Raw genomic sequence first — 19625 nt, forward strand, 5'->3', positions numbered from 1 at the left:
CTGAAGCCCCCAAAACCATCTTGCCCACCTCCAGCCAAGAGCGGCAAGACCTCCCTGCATTCGGGGCGATGCAGAAGAGTGAAAGCAGCTTTGGACGAGGGCCAAACCTACTCCCAACCTGTGTTGGGACGGGAACAACAAGCTGCAACAGAAGTCTAGGCCCCCTGCTCAAGCCAGCTTGGCAAGAGTGGGTGGCCCACAGGGCTGTCCAAAGAATGCTTCGCCGCGCCAGAAAAGCAGAGCCTTCAGAGACTTCTCCTCCACATCACCAGCAGGAAATTAGGCTGATGGCCCAAGAGCTTGTAGCGGCCGTGCTGGAGAGCGTGGAGAAGCGTTTGGCGTCCCGCACGTCCGGAGCGTCTGAGCCGGGGCCAGCAGGCAGGCAGAAGGAGCAGCCTGTTGCCAGAGGGGACACCCAAGTGGGCAACCTCGAGGAAGAGCAATCGTGCCAAGCTCAAACAGCGGCTCCCGACAGAGCACCTGCACAGGCCTCCCTTGACAACATGCCAAGAGTTTTTTGACAGTTTTGTGCACCTTGGACTCCTTTTATAGCTTTTGTTTTTGACGAAGGCTCAAGCTGCAGCTATTCTGAGATCTTGGAGCTTCCCAAGGGAATTCTCTCTCACAGACAGCTGCAGCCACCCCAGACGCCTATCTCAAGGCAGCGCCTGGAAGAAGGACAAGGATTCCCCAGTGCATCCCAACAGCAGAGCCTGGCAGCAGGCAAGGGAGCAGCGGTGCCTGTGTTACAGCCACGGCCAAGAACAACCGCCGCTGACGTCTCGCGACCGAGTCTCACGATTGCCAGGGAGAGCATCACAAGTGCCGTCCTGGGCTGTGCGCTTGGCTGTTTCCCATGAAAGCCATGGTGGTTGGTCATCTGCATGTGCAATTCATCACGCTCCCTGTTTCTTGCCTTTGTGTCACCAGCCGGCCTGGCAGGACCTCTTCAGTTTACAGCTGCCCCAGTGACTTGAGCAGGACAGGCAACACGCCACTGATCCCAAACTGGGGCACGCAGTCGATATGCTCGATGGTCAGACTGGAGGAGCGGGCACTGGAGACCCCACCGAATCCAGCCAAAAAGTAGCAGGAAGTGAGAGCAGAAGTAAGCAGCAGCAGGGAGGGCAGGGGAGACTGGGAAGGGGGCAAGGAGGTGTCTGGGCTGAAGGGGAGCCTGAGGAAAGGGGAGGAGAGGGGTTTCCCTCGGCCTGTCCCCGTCCTCTGTGTTTCTCAGGATGCCAGTCAGGAATTAGATATTGACAGTGATGGGCCAAAAATCCAACTCAGTGGATTTGGACAAGAGCCAAGGACGTCTGCTCTCCTGAAATCCAGGGCAGTGAGCTTGCTGTGCTCCCTCCTTGCCACCCTAACCATCTTTGCACAATGCTGGGTGAAATGAAAAAAAACAGGAGGAGAATGGGGTAGAGAGTCAGTCAAAACAGGAGACTGTTAGCAAAACGTATTTGCTCATGTTTTCTTTCCTTCCAGTTCGTAGACGGTTACTGGAATGACGGCAGCAGAAGTATACTCCAGCTGAAACCTCTTTTATTGGCAGCGACAGCAGGACCTTCTCGGCTGGGAGCTTGAGAAGGCCAAGAGTGTTCCGCTCTGGATTCCTACATACGATTTTAGGACTTCTCACACGCTCCTTTTACAGTTTACATGACCTGTTTGGCTTTGGCCATGGTATCCCTTGTTACCATTCCCTTCCGAGTCACTGTTCCTGCGACCCGCTGTGCAAGCATGCTTGTTGCATGATTATTAGCTGCATTTGCACCATTTTGCTGCACCTTTGCCGCTTTCAGCCGGCTTGGTCTGGTTTCTTCTAGCAGCAGACCCACTGTACAGGTGAGGTGACTGTCGGTTCGGTCAAGTTCTCTGTGTTTGTCTCAAAGACACTTCCATTGGAGCTTTTTCTGGCCTAACATTCCCTGCACGCTTTAAATTGGAGCAGAACAGTATTTGTAGCCACTAAGTGGAGCGAGACAGGTTGGCCGTGCTCGAGCAAAACAGCAGACTGTGACCTCTCCAGTAAGTACAATGCCTAATACTGTTAGTACCAAACGGCTACATCGTTCCAGTATTGGGGAACCAGAAGAAACACGTTTGACAACCCGTTCCACCATTCTATTCCTTTCAGGTCCTGTCTCAGGTTTTGTACTAAAGTTTCTCAATTGGCTTCTCTTGGTTATTGTTATGTGTGAGACGAACCAACAAAGTCCTTCCAAACCTTCATCCCCCGTGGCTGGCCCTAAGTAACAAGCCATCCGTAACTGCTCTGTTTTCTAAGGTCGCTCCCCTGTTCCAATGCCGTCCCTCTCGCAGCAATGCAACGCAAGCGGAGGTGACGCTCCGAGTTTTCGCGAGCGTACGGGCCACCTTTATCAGCTGGAGGATGGCACCTGCTGCTGGTGCAGGGGACTCCCACTAACGACAGTCGGCTTAGTGCCACCGCTGCCCCTTTGCTCGACACATCTACAGCTGAGTCACAACGCGCCGGTTAGAGCGTGAGATGGGCTCCTTCTGCTGCTTTTTGTGTTCCCTTTGGTTGAGGTATTTCTTGTTAGCGGGAGGCTGGGAGTCTTCCAAGTGCGCGTGGGCCGCCGGCTGCGTTTTGCGGCATTGAATTTTAGGCCTGGGGTCCACACAATAAAAACTGTCCTTTTGGGAGATCGGTGTCAGCGGAATAACAGGACACCATTTTGTCGTGTTACAGATTTAATCGCTGCTGTTCACATTGGACTGATGGTGCAGCAGCATTAACCCTACACGTGCAAGATTCAGCTGGCGCTACACGGAGGAGCGGGAATCGCACAGTGTCTTGGTCGGTCCGTGTGGCGGTGTTGAGACTTTCCCCATGCTGGAAGCTGTCGCTCAGGTTCACCTTCAAGCTCAGCCAGTTTCAGGCGTTACGTGTTAGCGACAGGGCTGTGCTCACGCCGACGAACACGGAGTCGCACCTTGCACGATATCTGACCCACGCTGTACACAAAAGTAATCTGAATTGTTTAAGGTGGTCTCTCCTTAACAATAGCCACCAGTTTGATCTTGGAGTACGTGCTGTAACTGTATGGAATTCCTCAGATGGAGTTCAGCAGCAGCGAAAGGAGGATCACGGCCAGGAGGTGGGCGCGGCGTTCGCCTCGGCGTGGTGGATCCAAGCGTCTTTACCTGCAACAGCTATCCACATAGTCCTGGGGAGGAAAGGTTTCTTTCTCGTGTCCAGGCCCCATCGACTCGTTTTGCTGCTCAGTTGTTTCCGGTTTTCAGTCTCTCCTGCGGGCAGGGGGTTGCACAGGTCACACCGCCTGTAAGGCCGTGGGCGTTTGTGCGTTCAAAGCGACGCAGCCGCTGCCGGGTGAAGAAGGTCGGTGTGTCCCCAGCTGCCGCAGCTCTCCCCGCACGGGGCACCGTTACCGCCGGGGCGGCAGGAGAAGGCGGGCACGCTCGCTCCATCATGACGGCTGCCGCGGCCGCGGCCCCAGCCATGGAACCCGCCTTCAGCGACGGGCGCCGGCCGTGCGGAGCGACGCGGCACAGCTCGCCGGCGCTGGGCCGCTTCCTGGCGGCGGGTCTCCGCCAGGCCTGGGGCCGCCCGTGAGGGTCGGCCGGGGCCGCCCGGCGCCGCTCCCGGTCGCCTCCGCCACGGGCGCTGCGCCGCCCGCGCGCGGCTGCGGGCGAGCGGCGGGGCGAGCAGCGGGAGCGAGCGGCGGGGCGAGCGGCGGGGCGAGCGGCGCCGCAGCGGCGGGGGCGAGCGGCGGGGCGAGCGGCGGGGCGAGCGGCGGGGCGAGCGGCGGGCGAGCGGCGCCGCAGCGGCGGGGCGCGAGGCGGGGCGAGCGGCGGGCGAGCGGCGCCGCAGCGGCGGGGGCGAGCGGCGGGGCGAGCGGCGGGCGAGCGGCGCCGCAGCGGCGTCCAATCAGCGCAGCGCCCGGCGCGGCTGCTGCGCGCGGTGCGGAGCCGCGGGGCGCGAGGCGGGAGCGGAGCCGCTGGGCGCGCGGCGCGGGCCCGGGGGGAGTCGGGCGCGGGAGGCGGCGCGTGAACGGGAGAGCGTTGGGCACGCGCCGCGGGGCGGCGGCCGCGCCTCTGAGGGAAAGGGCCGCCTCCGACGGAGCATCTTCCCGGCTGCGCTTGGCGAGCGGCCCGAGCAGCTCCCGACGGAGTTTCGTGCGCCGCGGGATCCTTGGCGGCCTCTCTGGAAGCTGCCGGGAAGCCGGGCAGGAAGCCGCTGTGCCCGGCCGGGCTTCTCACAGGCAGCGCCCAGCCGGTGTGTGGCCTGGGCGCTGCCCCAGGCCTCAGGCATCCCTGCAGCTGCGTTTCTCAGGGCGCCAGTCAGGAATTAGGTACTGACAGTGATGGGCCAAAAACCCAACTCAGTGCAATTCCCCACGGGAGGCTGCTTTGCGCGGGACAACAGAGAGGTTTATAAGGAAAAGGGGGTAAACCCGAGCCAAAACGGAGCGTCTGTGGCCTGGGGGCTCCGTGCATTTCTTGCCGGCTGGCGAGGATGCCAGCTTGGCTTCACAGAATCCCAGAGCAGCTGGGGTGGGAAGGGAACTGTGGAGACGACCCAGTCTAGGCCCCCTGCTCAAAGCCAGCTTGGCAAGAGTGGGTGGCCCACAGGGCTGTCCAAAGAAGCTTCGCCGCGCCAGAAAAGCAGAGCCTTCAGAGACTTCTCCTCCACATCGCCGGCAGGAAATTAGGCTGATGGCCCAAGAGCTTGTAGCGGCCGTGCTGGAGAGCGTGGAGAAGCGTTTGGCGTCCCGCACGTCCGGAGCGTCTGAGCCGGGGCCAGCAGGCAGGCAGAAGGAGCAGCCTGTTGCCAGAGGGGACACCCAAGTGGGCAACTCCGAGGAAGAGCAATCGTGCCAAGCTCAAACAGCGGCTCCTGACAGAGCACCTGCACAGGCCTCCCTTGACAAACACGCCCAAGAGTTTTTTGACAGAGTTTTGTGCACCTTGGGATCCTTTATAGCTTTTGTTTTTGACGAAGGCTCAAGCTGCAGCTCTTCTGAAATCTTGGAGCTTCCCAAGGGAATTCTCTCTCACAGACAGCTGCAGCCACCCCAGACGCCTATCTCAAGGCAGCGCCTGGAAGAAGGACAAGGATTCCCCAGTGCATCCCAACAGCAGAGCCTGGCAGCAGGCAAGGGAGCAGCGTTGCCTGTGTTACAGCCACGGCCAAGAACAACCGCCGCTGACGTCTCGCGACCGAGTCTCACGATCGCCAGGGAGAGCATGAAAAATGCCGTCTCCAGAGTTCAGCAGCGCCGTGCAGAACGGACTGGGCATGCCCCCACCGTTGCCCCTGAGGTTCTTGGAACGGCAGAGAAGAAGGTGGAGACAGAAACGAAGCCAAAGCCAAGAGCCTCAGCCAGCACTTGGGCCATAAGGGCTGTGGCAAGTCAGTTCATTGACTCTGTGTCAGAGCAGAGCTGTCACGCGGGCCGGCACAGATCCTCAGGCTGCATTTTGGACGGCGTGTGGCAAAAGCGCCCACAGCACAAGCCGGAAAGGAGAGCTGTCCGGCTGAGGACACCCTCCCCTCTGTGGCTCCACAGCTTTCCAAACAGCCTGTCCCTCCGGTGGGTCCGAAGCCCCCTGCCCGGACAGGAGCACGGCACAGGCTGGTGCGTGCAAAGCCTGTCCAAGGCCAGCCCCAGCAGCCCAGTGAGCTGGGAGGCTCGTGGAGGACGCCCTGAGGAGCTGTGTGGCAGGAGAGGTGTCGAGCCCCTGGGCAGCTCCACCAGGCACAGAATAAAGAGTTGGCTGACAAGGGCTTGCTTGGGCTGCATTATGTATGCCAGGCCATACTGTGTCTGGGCATTTTCCCTGCCAGGTTTTCCCTCGTCTTCCTCCCTCCTGCAGCCTCGGCCAGGCTAAGACCCAGTTTTACAGGGAATCTTAAGGAGGGAAGAGGAAAGTAGCCGACGTTTCTGCCGAGTTTAGGAGGCTCTGTGGCCAGGCTGTCTGAGGGGCTGGCCCAGCTCCCTAAAGCTGTGCTCGTGCCTTATGTCAGACCCATAGGTAGGTGCTGCTGAAGGCTGTGCCCCGTTCTGTGCGGTTATTCTCTCGTCCCCTGAAGACCTCCTGATGGGCCTTTGGGCTCCCACCCAAGGCCTTCGGTGGCCCTTTCGGTGTCCCGCCAAGGGACTGGCCTTCAGCTTTTCCTCTTTCCCAGAGGACTTCTGCTCTGCCTCCTCGAGGCGTCTGTGTTTGCCTTTTCGTATTCCCAGGGACTGGCGTGGTCATTTCAGCAACTGAGGGGCTGCCAAACAGCAGCCTCCCAAGGCCCTCCATTTCTGTTTTTGTGCTTCCTGGGGCCTTCTGTTAGCCCTTTGGTGTGGCCCGCAGCTCTAGATGTGCTGTTCGCTGCGGCCAAGAGCCGTCCGTGTGCCTTTCGTTTCCCAGCCCGAGCCCTTGGCATGCCTCTGGGTACCCACGACAGCCCTCCGTGTGCCCTTGAGTGCCCCCAGAGCCCTCCCTCTGCCTTTCTCTATGTCCCTGGAACTCTTTTTATCTTCTTTTCCCCTCAAGACTGGCTGGAGTGGCCTCCCGTGCTGTCCTCTGCAGGTGAAAGCTGGGGGTGTACGGGACACAAATGGCAGTGTGGGTCTGGGAACCGCCCGTGGGGGTGGGCCCAGGAGCTGCCCCAGGCCAGGCATGGCCGGCTCCAGCTGCCTCAACGATGGACGCTGCGCACACCGGCGCTGTGGCAAATCGGAGCAGTTTGTGCAGGAAACAGCGACACAACCTGGTGTCACCTTTCAGGAAAGGTGTGGGCAGCAGCCGGCCAGAAGTCGTGACCCCAAGCCACCGAGAGGGATCGACACTTCCTGCCTGGTCGAGCGGCACCTGAAGCCCCCAAAACCATCTTGCCCACCTCCAGCCAAGAGCGGCAAGACCTCCCTGCATTCGGGGCGATGCAGAAGAGTGAAAGCAGCTTTGGACGAGGGCCAAACCTACTCCCAACCTGTGTTGGGACGGGAACAACAAGCTGCAACAGAAGTCTAGGCCCCCTGCTCAAAGCCAGCTTGGCAAGAGTGGGTGGCCCACAGGGCTGTCCAAAGAATGCTTCGCCGCGCCAGAGAAGCAGAGCCTTTGGAGACTTCTCCTCCACATCACCAGCAGGAAATTAGGCTGATGGCCCAAGAGCTTGTAGCGGCCGTGCTGGAGAGCGTGGAGAAGCGTTTGGCATCCCGCACCTCCGGAGCGTCTGAGCCGGGGCCAGCAGGCAGGCAGAAGGAGCAGCCTGTTGCCAGAGGGGACACCCAAGTGGGCAACTCCGAGGAAGAGCAATCGTGCCAAGCTCAAACAGCAGCTCCCAACAGAGCATCTGCACAGGCCTCCCTTGACAAACATGCCAGAGAATTTTTTGACAGAGTTTTGTGCACCTTGGGATCCTTTGCAGCTTCTCTGGAAGCTACTGGGAAGCTGCTGTGCCCGGCCGGGCTTCTTACAGGCAGCGCCCAGCAGGTGTATGGCCTGGGCTCTGCCCCAAGCCTCAGGCATCCCCATTGCATTCCAGCTGCAAGGAACTGCACGCAGGGACCACAGGCTTGAGTTGCTACAGCTCCGTTAGCACTTCCTGAGGGTGCAAATGTCACCGCAAAAACGCGGTGCCAGGGTCATCGCTGCAGCGGCTGAGGAGTCCATGCCAGAGAGGGAAGCTCTCTGAGGTGACCTAGGAGATGACCTAGTCTAGGCCCCCTGCTCAAAGCCAGCTTGGCAAGAGTGGGTGGCCCACAGGGCTGTCCAAAGGGGCCTCGAGGCAGGCCCCTCCAGCTGGGCCGCTGGGCAGGAGCCAGGCGGCCGCGCAGCAACGCAGTGATGCAACAGTACGGCGGCACGGCAACGCGGTGATGTGACGACGTGGCAACGCGATGACGCGACAATGCACGGTTCCTCTGTGAAGCCCCTGGCTGGGAGGCCGGCCACAGTTGGGTGCCTCAGAGCGAGAGCAGCCAGCGCAGGGTCGCAGCTCCACGAGAGCTCTTGGAAGGAGCCGTGGATCACCGTCTCACTGCTGGCGTCCGAAAGGCAGACGCATTGCGGAGCGCACAGCGGGAAAGAGGAGAGAGGTGAGCAGTGGGCCAATGGCGGGGGCTCAGCCTGGGGGCTTGGCACGTGGAGGGCTGCGCTGGGGCCTCAGGACGTGCCCGTTCACGCAGCGGCCGTGCAGGGGGCTCACAGAGCCAGTGCCTGAGTGTCTCTGTCTCCCTAGCTTGGGCGCAGAAGACAGCACCTGGGAGAAGCAGCTCCTGGCCTGATGGATCCCCATCATCTGCTGGACCTCCCACTCGGGGTCAAGATCCCTGTGCGTCCCGACTCCAAGCCTGTCTTCTGCAGGGCAAAGCTGGGCGAAAAGGTAAAGGAAGTAGAAAGGGGCAGAGAAGCTCTCTTCTTTTACAGGGTGCCCACCATTCCGAGCAGTCCTTGTGGCCACCTGCTCTACAGCAGGAGCTGCAGCCCGTCAGGGCTGGGGGGGTCGAGGGAAGCTCCTGGCGCCGTGGTGCTGAGAGAAAGAAGGGCTTGCCCATAGCAGTGCTCCGGGCCGGCCAAAGCTGGACGAAGAGTGTTGTGTCAGCTCTTCCATCCACCTTTACCTTTCCTCAAGGAGAGCTTGGCACCTCTGGGGAGCGCAATCCCATTTTGCAGTCAGTGGGAATTGCCAAAGGAAAAGACATGGCTGTAGGCAACATTTCAGCTTAGCTCCTTACGGGTGCAGCACTCTCGCCTCTGTAGGAAACAGCTCCTTGTATTCCTGGAGCAGCAGTAGACAGCCACCAGACGGAAGATGTAGGTATAGGGTTTCTTCTCCGTTGCAGAGTCTCTCGAGTAGACAGATCTTTCCTCTGAACGGGAAGGAAGCCAGGAATTAGTCTGTACCACGGAGAGTTGGAAACGCCACCCCACGAGCATGAGGAGCTCGAAGTGCGTTTGTCTCTGCTGCTCTCTCCTGCCCTGTTCATGCTCTGGACCTTCTCTCTTACAGCTCATCCGGCCCTCGGGCTATTTTCACCTGTGGGATCCCCACCGTCGCCTGTTGGACACGGAGTACAACAGCCTGCACGACCCGTATCTGCAGGCGTACCACCACCGCCAGGACAACCTGCGGAGGCTGAAGAGAGAGGGCTTTGTCACCAGCGATGGCAAAGTAGGTGTGGAGGTCGTTGGGCTGCTAAAAACGGTTCCCCCAGCGCAGAGGGAACGGGTGCAGAGGAGCAGCTCTCCTCCCACGGGGTTGGGGCTGTTTCGGGGAAGGCAGCCTGCGCGTAGCTGGCCCTACAGTGCTCGGCTGATGGCTGCCCTCGTCTGTCCCCAGGTGGTTTGCACTCTGAAAGAGTTCAACGAGTACAGGCAGTATCTGACCAAGCACAAGCTGGATGCAGAGAACACGCGCAGGCGAGAAGAGGTGGGTTTGCAGACGACTGTCAGCGGCGCGGTGCCGAGGGCAGGGATGTTACTTGCTGGATCTCGGGGGGGGTCAGTGCAGAAGAAGTGAGGGCTGTGCTGGTGGGCCGGCTGTTGTGGCGTGGGAAGGACTACCCGGCTCGGAGCTGAGCTGGGGCAGGGGGCTGGAGTGGGCAGAGGCAGGAAGGCCACGTACCAGCACGCGGAGGGAATTCCTGAGGGAAGAGCTTCTCTTCTGCCCTGGTGGCATGGCTGGAGCAGAGCGCTGGCCTGGCCCCGCGTGAAGCCTCAGCACGCAGGGGCGTGAGCAGTTTGTGCAGGCAACAGCGAGACATAACCTGGTGTCACCTTTCAGGAAAGGTGTTGGCAGCAGCCAGCCAGAAGTCGTGACCCCAAACCATTGATTGGGATCGACACTTCCTGCCTGGTCGAGCGGCACCTCAAGCCCCAAAAACCATCTTGCCCACCTCCAGCCAAGAGCGGCAAGACCTCCCTGCATTCGGGGCGATGCAGAAGAGTGAAAGCAGCTTTGGACGAGGGCCAAACCTACTCCCAACCTGCGTTGGGACGGGAACAACAAGCTGCAACAGAAGCCCAGGGGCTTGAAGATCTGGCTGAGGCTGTGGTGCTGGAATTGTTGGAGAGGCTGAAGGCTTCTAAGGATCAGGCCATCTGCCTGTTGAGGAAGGCTGCCTGGAGGCTCAGAAGAATGCTTCGCCGCGCCAGAAAAGCAGAGCCTTCGGAGACTTCTCCACATCGCCGGCAGGAAATTAGGATGATGGCCCAAGAGCTTGTAGCGGCCGTGCTGGAGAGCGTGGAGAAGCGTTTGGCATCCCGCACGTCCGAAACGTCTGAGCCGGGGCCAGCAGGCAGGCAGAAGGAGCAGCCTGTTGCCAGAGGGGACACCCAAGTGGGCAACTCCAAGGAAGAGCAATTGGGGCAAGCTCAAACGGCAGCTCCCGACAGAGCATCTGCACAGGCCTCCCTTGACAAACATGCCCAAGAGTTTTTTGACAGAGTTTTGTGCATCTTGGAATCCTTTATAGCTTTTGTTTTTGACGAAGACTCAAGCTGCAGCTATTCTGAGATCTTGGAGCTTCCCAAGGGAATTCTCTCTCACAGACAGCTGCAGCCACCCCAGACGCCTATCTCAAGGCAGCGCCTGGAAGAAGGACAAGGATTCCTCAGTGCATCCCAACAGCAGAGCCTGGCAGCAGGCAAGGGAGCAGCGTTGCCTGTGTTACAGCCACGGCCAAGAACAACCGCCGCTGACGTCTCACAATCGAGTCTCACGATTGCCAGGGAGAGCATGAAAAATGCCGTCTCCAGAGTTCAGCAGCACTGTGCAGAACGCACTGGGCATGCCCCCACCATTGCCCCTGAGGTTCTTGGAATGGCAGAGAAGAAGGTGGAGAGAGAAACGAAGCCAAAGCCAAGAGCCTCAGCCAGCACTTGGGCCATAAGGGCTGTGGCAAGTCAGTTCGTTGACTCTGTGTCAGAGCAGAGCTGTCACGCCGGGCCGGCACAGATCCTCAGGCTGCATTTTGGACGGCGTGTGGCAAAAGCGCCCACAGCACAAGCCGGAAAGGAGAGCTGTCCGGCTGAGGACACCCTCCCCTCTGTGGTCCCACAGCTTTCCAAACAGCCCGTCCCACCGGTGGGTCCGAAGCCCCCTGCCCGGACAGGAGCACGGCACAGGCTGGTGCGTGCAAAGCCTGTCCAAGGCCAGCCCCAGCAGCCCGTGTGAGAAACACGGGCGTGAGCTGGGGGCTTGTGGAGGACGCCCTGAGAAGCTGTGTGGCAGGAGAGGTGCCAAGCTCCTGGGCAGCTCCACCAGGCAGCAAACAGAGCCTTGACAGCCTTGTGCTAGCAATAAAGAGTTCTGTGCCAGGTGCTTGCGTGTGCCTACCTTCATTCAAGCCAGGCCATGCCGTGGCGTCCTCAGGGCCTCTGTGTTTGCCTTTCTGTGTGCCCAAGGGCTCCCATGGGCCTTGGGGGTCAACCGAGGGGCTGCCGTTTCCTTTTGGTGCCCCCAAAGGCCCTCCATGTCTCTTTGCGTGTCTCCTATGGCCCTCCATGTGCCTTTTGGTGCAGCTCAGAGCCATCCATGTGCCTTTTGGTGTGGCTCAGAGCCATCCATGTGCATTTCAGTGGCCAGCCCCGGCCTTTTGTGTGCCCCTGGGTACCTGCCTCCATGCTCCACTTGCCCTTGGGTGCCACCCAGAGCCCTCCCTCTGCCTTTCTTTACGCCCCAGGGAACTCCTTTTACCCCCTTTACCCCTCAAGAGTGGCTGGAGTGGCCGGAGCTGCATAAAAGGAGGAGAAAGGGAGAGAAAGTCAGTGCAGGAGCCTTAAGCACAGCAGCAGCCAGGAACATAGAATCATAGAGTCATGGAATGGTTTGGGTTGGAAGGTATGGCATCCAATCACTATTAGCCAGCTGCACTGAGTTGAATATAATGAACTAATTAACTCAAGGTACAGACCCTGCCTGCAAGAGGCAGGCCGTTTTCTCCTGGATGTGGGAGATGCAACAGTGTCCTTAGTGCTGCAGCCCAGGCTGGTGAGCAACAACTGGTGACCCCGATGTGATACATCTGCGAGACCCTGAGAAGTGCCGAGAGCCGGAGCCAGGAGCCCGAGCGAGAGTCCTTTGGTGAAAAGGTAAAGCTGCAAGCCCTGATGTGGTATTTGTGGGAGGGAAGTGTGCTGGAGTTGGAATGAATGGACTGGGTTTCTGCTCACCTTAAGGCCTTCTTGAAAAACCTTTGAAAACAAAAAGTTGTAAAACAAAAAGAGGGAATTATGGCATCCGATCATTATTACCCAGCTGGACTGAGTTGAATATAATGAAAACTAATTAATTCAAGGTACAGACCCTGCCTACAAGAGGCAGGCCATTTCCTCCTGGCTGTGGAAGATGCAACAGCGTCCTTGGTGCTGCAGCCCAGGCTGGTGAGCAACAGGCAACTGTGCCGGTGCCTCACCACCCTCAGAGGGAAGAATTTCTTCCTCAGATCTCATTGAAATCTCTGCTCTTTTAGTTTAAAGCCACTGCCCCTTGTCCTGTCACTACATGTCCTTGTCCAAAGCCCCTCTCCAGCTTTCTTGCAGCCACTTTAAGTACTGGAAGATCTCCCTGGAGCCTACTCTTCTCCAGGCTGAACAGCCCCAACTCTCTCAGCCTGTCTCCATAGCAGAGGCACTCCAGCCCTCGGATTGTTTTTGTGGCCTCTTCTGGACCTGCTCCAACAGCTCCATGTCCTTCTGATGTTGGGGATCCCAGAGCTGAACGCAGCACTGGGGGGTGGGGGGGTCTCCTGAGAGCAGATTAGAGGGGGACAATCCCCTCCTAGGATCTGCTGGCCACACTTCTTAGGCTGCAGCCCAGGACACGGTTGGCTTTCTGGGCTGCCAGCGCACATTGCCGGCTCATGTTAAGCTTCTCATCAACCAACACCTCCATGTCCTTCTCCTCAGAGCTGCTCTCAATCTATTTTCGTTCAGTGGACAGGGCTCAGCCAGGGAGTGTTGGCACATGGAGGGCTGCTCTGGGGCCTCAGGACATGCCCCTTCTTGGAGGAGGCTCATAGAGCCAGTGCCTGAGTGTCTCTGTCTCCCTAGCTTGGGCACAGAAGACAGCACCTGGGAGAAGCAGCTCCTGGCCTGATGGATCCCCATCATCTGCTGGACCTCCCACTCGGGGTCAAGATCCCTGTGCGTCCCGACTCCAAGCCTGTCTTCTGCAGGGCAAAGCTGGGCGAAAAGGTAAAGGAAGTAGAAAGGGGCAGAGAAGCTCTCTTCTTTTACAGGGTGCCCACCATTCCGAGCAGTCCTTGTGGCCACCTGCTCTACAGCAGGAGCTGCAGCCCGTCAGGGCTGGGGGGTCGAGGGAAGCTCCTGGCTCCGTGGTGCTGAGCGAAAGAAGGGCTTGCCCATAGCAGTGCTCCGGGCCGGCCAAAGCTGGATGTTAACTGCATCAACAAAGGCCTGTCAGCTGGCCCAAGAAAAGACTGTAAATATTTATACTGATTCTGGATATGCACTTGGAGTATGCCATGCTCCTGAGCACTTGAGGAAGTTGAGTGGCTTTATACTCCGAGTGGACTTAAAACATCAAATGCTGCTCAAATTGCTGAACTGTTAAAAGCTATACAATTCCAGAGAAGTTTACTGTCATTCCTCAGCCAGCCCATACCGGCAGAAGGAGAAAAGAAGAGACGAGAAGTCCAACAGATATTGCTGCTAAAGCCACAGCACGACAGCTGTACGAACCACTGCGCTCCCAAACAGTCCAACCGTCCAACCTGGTGTTGCCTGCTCCTGAAAAGCTATGTCTGACTCTTCCTGCCAAAGAAATTGACTCTATGGAAAACTAGGAACTGATCAGAGATTCCCAGGGAATGTGGAAAGCAAGTGTGGAAAACCTTCCTACTTTCTCTAAGCAGTACCTGATTGCCATAGCAAAAGTGCCTCTCCGTCTCGGGCATTTGGGCACTGCTGCACTCACCCAGCCAGTGCTAAAAATGGATCCGTGCCAGGAATTTATGCTGCAACCAAATAGGTAACCGGGTGTCGCACGCACTGCCTTTAGCCTTAAGGAATATTTAACACAGGCCTCAGCGAACAACAAAACTGCCTCCCTATGAAATACTGTTTGAGAGACCGACGCAACTCCCCAGAACTGCTGTGCCCACTCACCCAATTTTATTAGCAGGAGATGAAGTGTGACCCAGTGTGTTTTGCAGGTTCAGAAATTATTGAAATACAGTCATGCCCGGGCACAGCTTAGTACAACCAGTACCTCTCGAAGGGGCTCTGCACCCCTTCAATCTCGGCAGTTAAAGTTTGGGTAAAAGCACGTAACAGAAAGAGTGACTTGTCTCCTTGGTAGGAGGGACCGTTTTTGTTACTGCTGACCTTCCTCAGTAGTAAAGGTGGGGGAAAAATTGACTTGAATCCATCGCTCCCACCTGGAAGCTGCAGCCAGTCTGGAAGTGGAACCAGGAAACCCTCCTGCCACTAAGGGAACACCCACCACTGCAGAGACTGATTCACCCACAGCTGGGAATTTACACAGAGCCAGTGGGTTGGCTGTGAAACCACTGATCTTGTGTAAGAATTGAACAGCAGGAAGGTGGAAAGTATCTGATACTCAGGAGTAGCGTGTGGACTGAACCATGCCCTGGCGTAGAACTAGAGTGCAACCAAGGTATGATTATTTTTGCTATTGGTGTCTGTTTGGTTTCCTGTTAATAGTGCTTTGGAAGCCTAGATTTTGACACGATAACCTTCCTTACAAGCCTGTGGTGGGATAGTGATTAGTATTCATTCCATAATTCGGCCACAGCAACGGTGCAAACTGCAGCAGTGGCAACTAAGCCCGACTGTAGGAGATGCACTTCAAGCCCATCCTCTACCAGAAATCAACTCTCCTGGATTTCTGTCCCGTTGAATTCTCAATGGTACAAGGATGAGCACATATGTCATGGATTTTCACTAGAAAGGAAGGAGAAACCCAAGAAGGGTTTGTCACTAGTTTCAAAGGAGACCCCTGGGTATGCTTGGAGAGCAAACCTATTGAGAAGCATGCTCACTTTGGAAGGGTTGGGAACTGAAAATGCCAATACATTTTCAGAATTAATAGAATTAATGGAAATAGACAATTCACATCTTGGGTCGATGTGTTCTTCCAAAACCCGCCTATATACTACATCCATGGAGTGTGGAAGGGAAATTCTCCAAAAGCCCTTACATAAAACCTATTACAATAAGACATCACACTGTAGATTTGTTCCTGGATGGAGTTTATCAGGTCCTGGAGACTCCGAGACAATGTGGGTATTCAGATGAACTTGATGTTCTGTAGGAAGCTATAATCGAACTGAAGATAATCAAATCTTGGTTTCCACTACGGGCCTATAGGATCCTGATTGTTCTGAGTAATCTAATCCGGGTCCAAACCTTACTGGTTTACTTACACAACAAAACGTGGCACATGCTAACAGCTTTGCAGGACACAGCTTACATGACTGAGATTTATTTGAAGATTATAGTATCCTATTTACACAACTACCAGAGCAATATTGGATTATAGAATCATGGAATGGTTTGGATTGGAAGGGACCTCAAAGACCATCAAGTTCCAGCCCCCCTGCCATGGGCAGGGACACCTTCCACTACACCAGGTTGCCCAAAGCCTCGTCCATCCTGGCCTTGAATGCTTCCAGGGATGGGGCAACCACAGCTTCTCTGGGCAACCTGGCCCAGTGCCTCACCACCCTCAGAGGGAAGAATTTCTTCCTTAGATCCCATCGAAATCTCCCCTCTTTCAGTTTTAAAGCCATTGCCCCGTGTCCTGTCACTACACACCCTTGGAAAAAGCCCCTCTCCAGCTTTCCTGTAGGCCTCCTTTAAGTACTGGAAGGCTGCTATAAGATCAAACCCGGAGCCTTCTCTTCTCCAGGCTGAACAGCCCCAACTCTCTCCCAGAGCAGAGGTGCTCCAGCCCTGGCATCATCTTCGTGGCCTCCTCTGGACCTGCTCCAACAGCTCCATGTCCTTCTGATGTTGGGGACTCCAGAGCGGAAATGTGGACCTGGATATGTGGCGAAAGCGCATTTGCGTATTTACCCACAACCTGGGCTGAAAAGTTATAGTCGAAGTGCATTAATACCATCCACACAGGTTAGAACCAGCATCTTTTCTGCTTCTGTAGCACATAACTACTGGTATATATAAGAAACAGCGTTGCAACCTTCTAACAGAGTAACAGAGTGTGGCACTGAGTTGGATCTGTTTGTAAGAGCTTTTATCCCATGGTTAGGGGTTGCAAAACTAGAAAGAGTGATTCCAAATGTGTCAAAGACTTAGAAAAAGCCATTAATAAATAGCACATAGTATTATAGCCCTACAGGAAGAAATCAAATGATGACCACAAACAGTAAACCAGAATCGATTAGCCTTAGGCTGCCTTTCAGCAGCACAGGACAGAGTAGGCATGTTACTGAATAACAGCGTCTGGTTTTAGTAAATCCAGACCAGGAAAATGAAACTGGTATAAACAAGGTAAAGACTCATTTAAAACTATTACCTGAAGAAAACGAGGCATCTCCCCTAAATCTGTTTGGATGGTTAATGTCTTGGCTCCCAGACATAGGTACAGGACTGTGAGCTAAAGGGATTTTGGTTTTGTATTCACTCTTATTTTGCTTCATAATTACATATGTGTGTTTACAGCGTAGCATTACTTCATGAACTCAATTAACGACTAAATTAATGAAGAGTGGGCTGTGACTCTGATGATCAAAAGAAAAGGAGGGGCTGTTAGGAAAAACCTCATTCTCTAACCATCGCACCGATTAGTCTTTATAGTATGGAACTGCGTGAACTTTCTTCAGCCATGCGTAGTTCACATTGTATACCCCACATTGATGCTTAAGGAAGCATGACTAAAGGACTCCAGCTCATGGCGAGGAGAAGGACAGCCCCCATCCTGAAGAAGACAGGATACCCCCAGGGTTGCTAAAATAATGCCAGCATCCCGACCCTTCAACTCCTCTCTGAAACCCTCCCATTATCTGGCATCATAGATGAATAACTGTAGCAAGACGGACTCTAGGGACGTTTAGATCCAGAAAGAAGCAGATGGATCACGACACGCCTGAAGCCTCAGCACGTAGGAGCGTGAGCGCTTGTGCAGGCAACAGCGAGACATAGATTCATAGATTTCTAGGTTGGAAAAGACCTTAGAGATCATCCAGTCCAACCGTCCCTAATCCTCATTAAACCATATCCCTAAGGAGTTCATCCACCCTATTCTTAAACACATCCAGGGATGGGGACTCAACCACCTCCCTGGGCAGCCTATTCCAGTGGCTGACAACCCTTTCAGAGAAGAAATACTTCCTAACATCCAACCTGAATCTCCCCTGACTAAGCTTATACCCATTTCCTCTTGTTCTATCACCCAACACTAATGTAAAGAGCCCTTCCCCCACCTCCCCACCATCTTTTCTCAAGTATTTGTAGGCCGTAATCAGGTCTCCCCTCAGCCTCCTCTTCTCCAGGCTAAACAGCCCCAACTCCCTCAGCCGCTCCCCATAAGTTTTATTTTCCAGCCCCTTGACCAGTTTAGTCATAGAATCATAGAATCATAGAATGGTTAGGGCTGGAAGGGACCTTCAAAGGTCATCTAGTCCAACCCCCCTGCAAGCAACAGGGATATCTTCTACTAGATCAGGTTGCTCAGGGCCTTGTCCAACCTGGCCTTGAACGTCTCCAGGGATGGAGCATCCACCACCTCTCTGGGCAACCTGTTCCAGTGTTCTACCACTCTCATAGTAAAAAATTTTTTCCTAATATCCAACCTGAACCTACCTCCCTCTATTTTAAAACCATTACCCCTTGTCCTATCATAACTGGCCATCCTGAACAGCCTCTCCCCATCTTTCCTGTAGGCCCCCTTGAGGTACTGGAAGACCGCTATAAGGTCACCCCGGAGCCTCCTCTTCTCCAGGCTGAACAGCCCCAACTCTTTCAGCCTGTCCTCATAGGAAAGGTGCTCCAGCCCTCTTATCATCTTCGTGGCCCTCCTCTGGACCCTCTCCAACTGGTCCATGTCCTTCTTATGTTGGGGACTCCAGAACTGGACGCAGTACTCCAAGTGAGGTCTCACGAGGGCAGAGTAGAGGGGGAGAATCACCTCCCTCGACCTGCTGGCCACGCTCCTCTTGATGCAGCCCAGGACGCGGTTGGCCTTCTGGGCCGCAAGAGCACATTGCCGGCTCATATTGAGCTTCTCGTCCACCAGTACTCCCAAGTCCTTCTCCTCAGGGCTGCTCTCGATCCAATCACCACCCAGTCTGTATTTATGCCTGGGATTGCCACGACCCAGATGTAGGACCTTGCATTTGGCCTGGTTAAACTTCATGAGGTTGGTACGGGCCCACCTCTCCAGCCTGTCAAGGTCCCTCTGGATGGCATCCCTCCCTTCCAGCGTGTCGACGGCACCACACAGCTTGGTGTCATCGGCGAACTTGCTGAGGGTGCACTCCATGCCACTGTCCACGTCACCGACAAAGATGTTGAAGAGGGCCGGGCCCAACACGGACCCCTGAGGGACGCCACTCGTGACCGGTCTCCACTTGGACATTGAGCCGTTGACCACTACTCTCTGAGTGCGGCCATTGAGCCAATTCCTTATCCACCGAGTGGTCCATCCATCAAACCCATGACTCTCTAATTTAGAGAGAAGAATGTCGTGCGGGACAGTGTCAAAAGCTTTGCACAAGTCCAGGTAGATGACATCCATTGGTCGACCCTTGTCCACCGATGCTGTCACCCCATCGTAAAAGGCCACCAAGTTGGTCAGGCACGATCTGCCTTTGGTGAAGCCATGTTGGCTGTCACCCACCAACTCCTTGCTCTCCAGGTGCCTTAGCATGGTTCCCAGGAGAATCTGCTCCATGACCTTGCCAGGCACAGAGGTGAGGCTGACCGGTCTGTAGTTGCCCGGGTCCTCCTTGTTCCCCTTTTTAAAAATGGGGGTTATGTTCCCTCTCTTCCAGTCATCGGGGACCTCGCCAGACCGCCACAACTTCTCGAATACAATAGCCAGTGGCTTGGCAACTTCATCCGCCAGTTCCTTCAGGACCCGCGGATGGATCTCATCAGGTCCCATGGACTTGTGCACCTTCAAGTTCCTCAGATGTTCTCGAACCTGCTCTTCAAGTACAGTGGGCGGTGGTTCATCCTCACAGTCCCTGCTAGTTCTTTCCACAGCTTGGGTGGTAAGACAAGAGGCTTTACCATTGAAGACTGAGGCAAAAAATTCATTGAGTACCTCAGCCTTCTCTATGTCCCGGGTAACCAGAGCACCAGTATCCTTCCGGAGGGGGCCTACATTCTCTTTGGACTTCCTTTTGTCCCCTACATACCTATAGAAGCATTTCTTGTTGCTTTTTATATCCCTTGCCAAATTCAATTCCTTCAGGGCTTTAGCCTTCCTCACCTGATCCCTGGTCACTCGTACAGCTTCTCTATATTCCTCCCAGGCTATCTGTCTCCGCTTCCACCCTCTGTAGGCTAACCTCTTTATTTTCAGTTGGTCCAGGAGCTCCTTGCTCATCCACGCCGGCCTCCTGGTCTTTTTGCCCGACTTGTTCTTCGTCGGGATGCACCTCTGCTGAGCTTGGAGAAGGTGCTCCTTG

General features: G+C 55.8%; 2 protein-coding genes across 2 annotated transcripts; both read left to right on the forward strand.

Moving 5' to 3' along the window:
* The first annotated feature begins 6663 nt into the window (after window positions 1-6663).
* On the forward strand, window positions 6664-8270 carry LOC147527477 (uncharacterized). The gene is made up of 3 exons (XM_086623144.1): window positions 6664-6999; window positions 7045-7478; window positions 8225-8270. Exons 1-3 carry the CDS (start codon window positions 6664-6666, stop codon window positions 8268-8270), a joined length of 816 nt encoding a protein of 271 aa, XP_086479270.1.
* Window positions 8270-11161, forward strand: LOC147527478 (uncharacterized). The gene is made up of 4 exons (XM_086623145.1): window positions 8270-8368; window positions 8996-9157; window positions 9326-9415; window positions 9770-11161. The coding sequence occupies exons 1-4, from the start codon at window positions 8270-8272 to the stop codon at window positions 11159-11161; spliced, it is 1743 nt and encodes a 580-aa protein (XP_086479271.1).
* The last annotated feature ends 8464 nt before the right edge of the window (window positions 11162-19625 follow it).

Source organism: Tauraco erythrolophus, chromosome 18 (genome assembly GCF_009769465.1).
Source record: "Tauraco erythrolophus isolate bTauEry1 chromosome 18, bTauEry1.pri, whole genome shotgun sequence".
Taxonomy (NCBI): Eukaryota; Metazoa; Chordata; class Aves; order Musophagiformes; family Musophagidae; genus Tauraco; species Tauraco erythrolophus.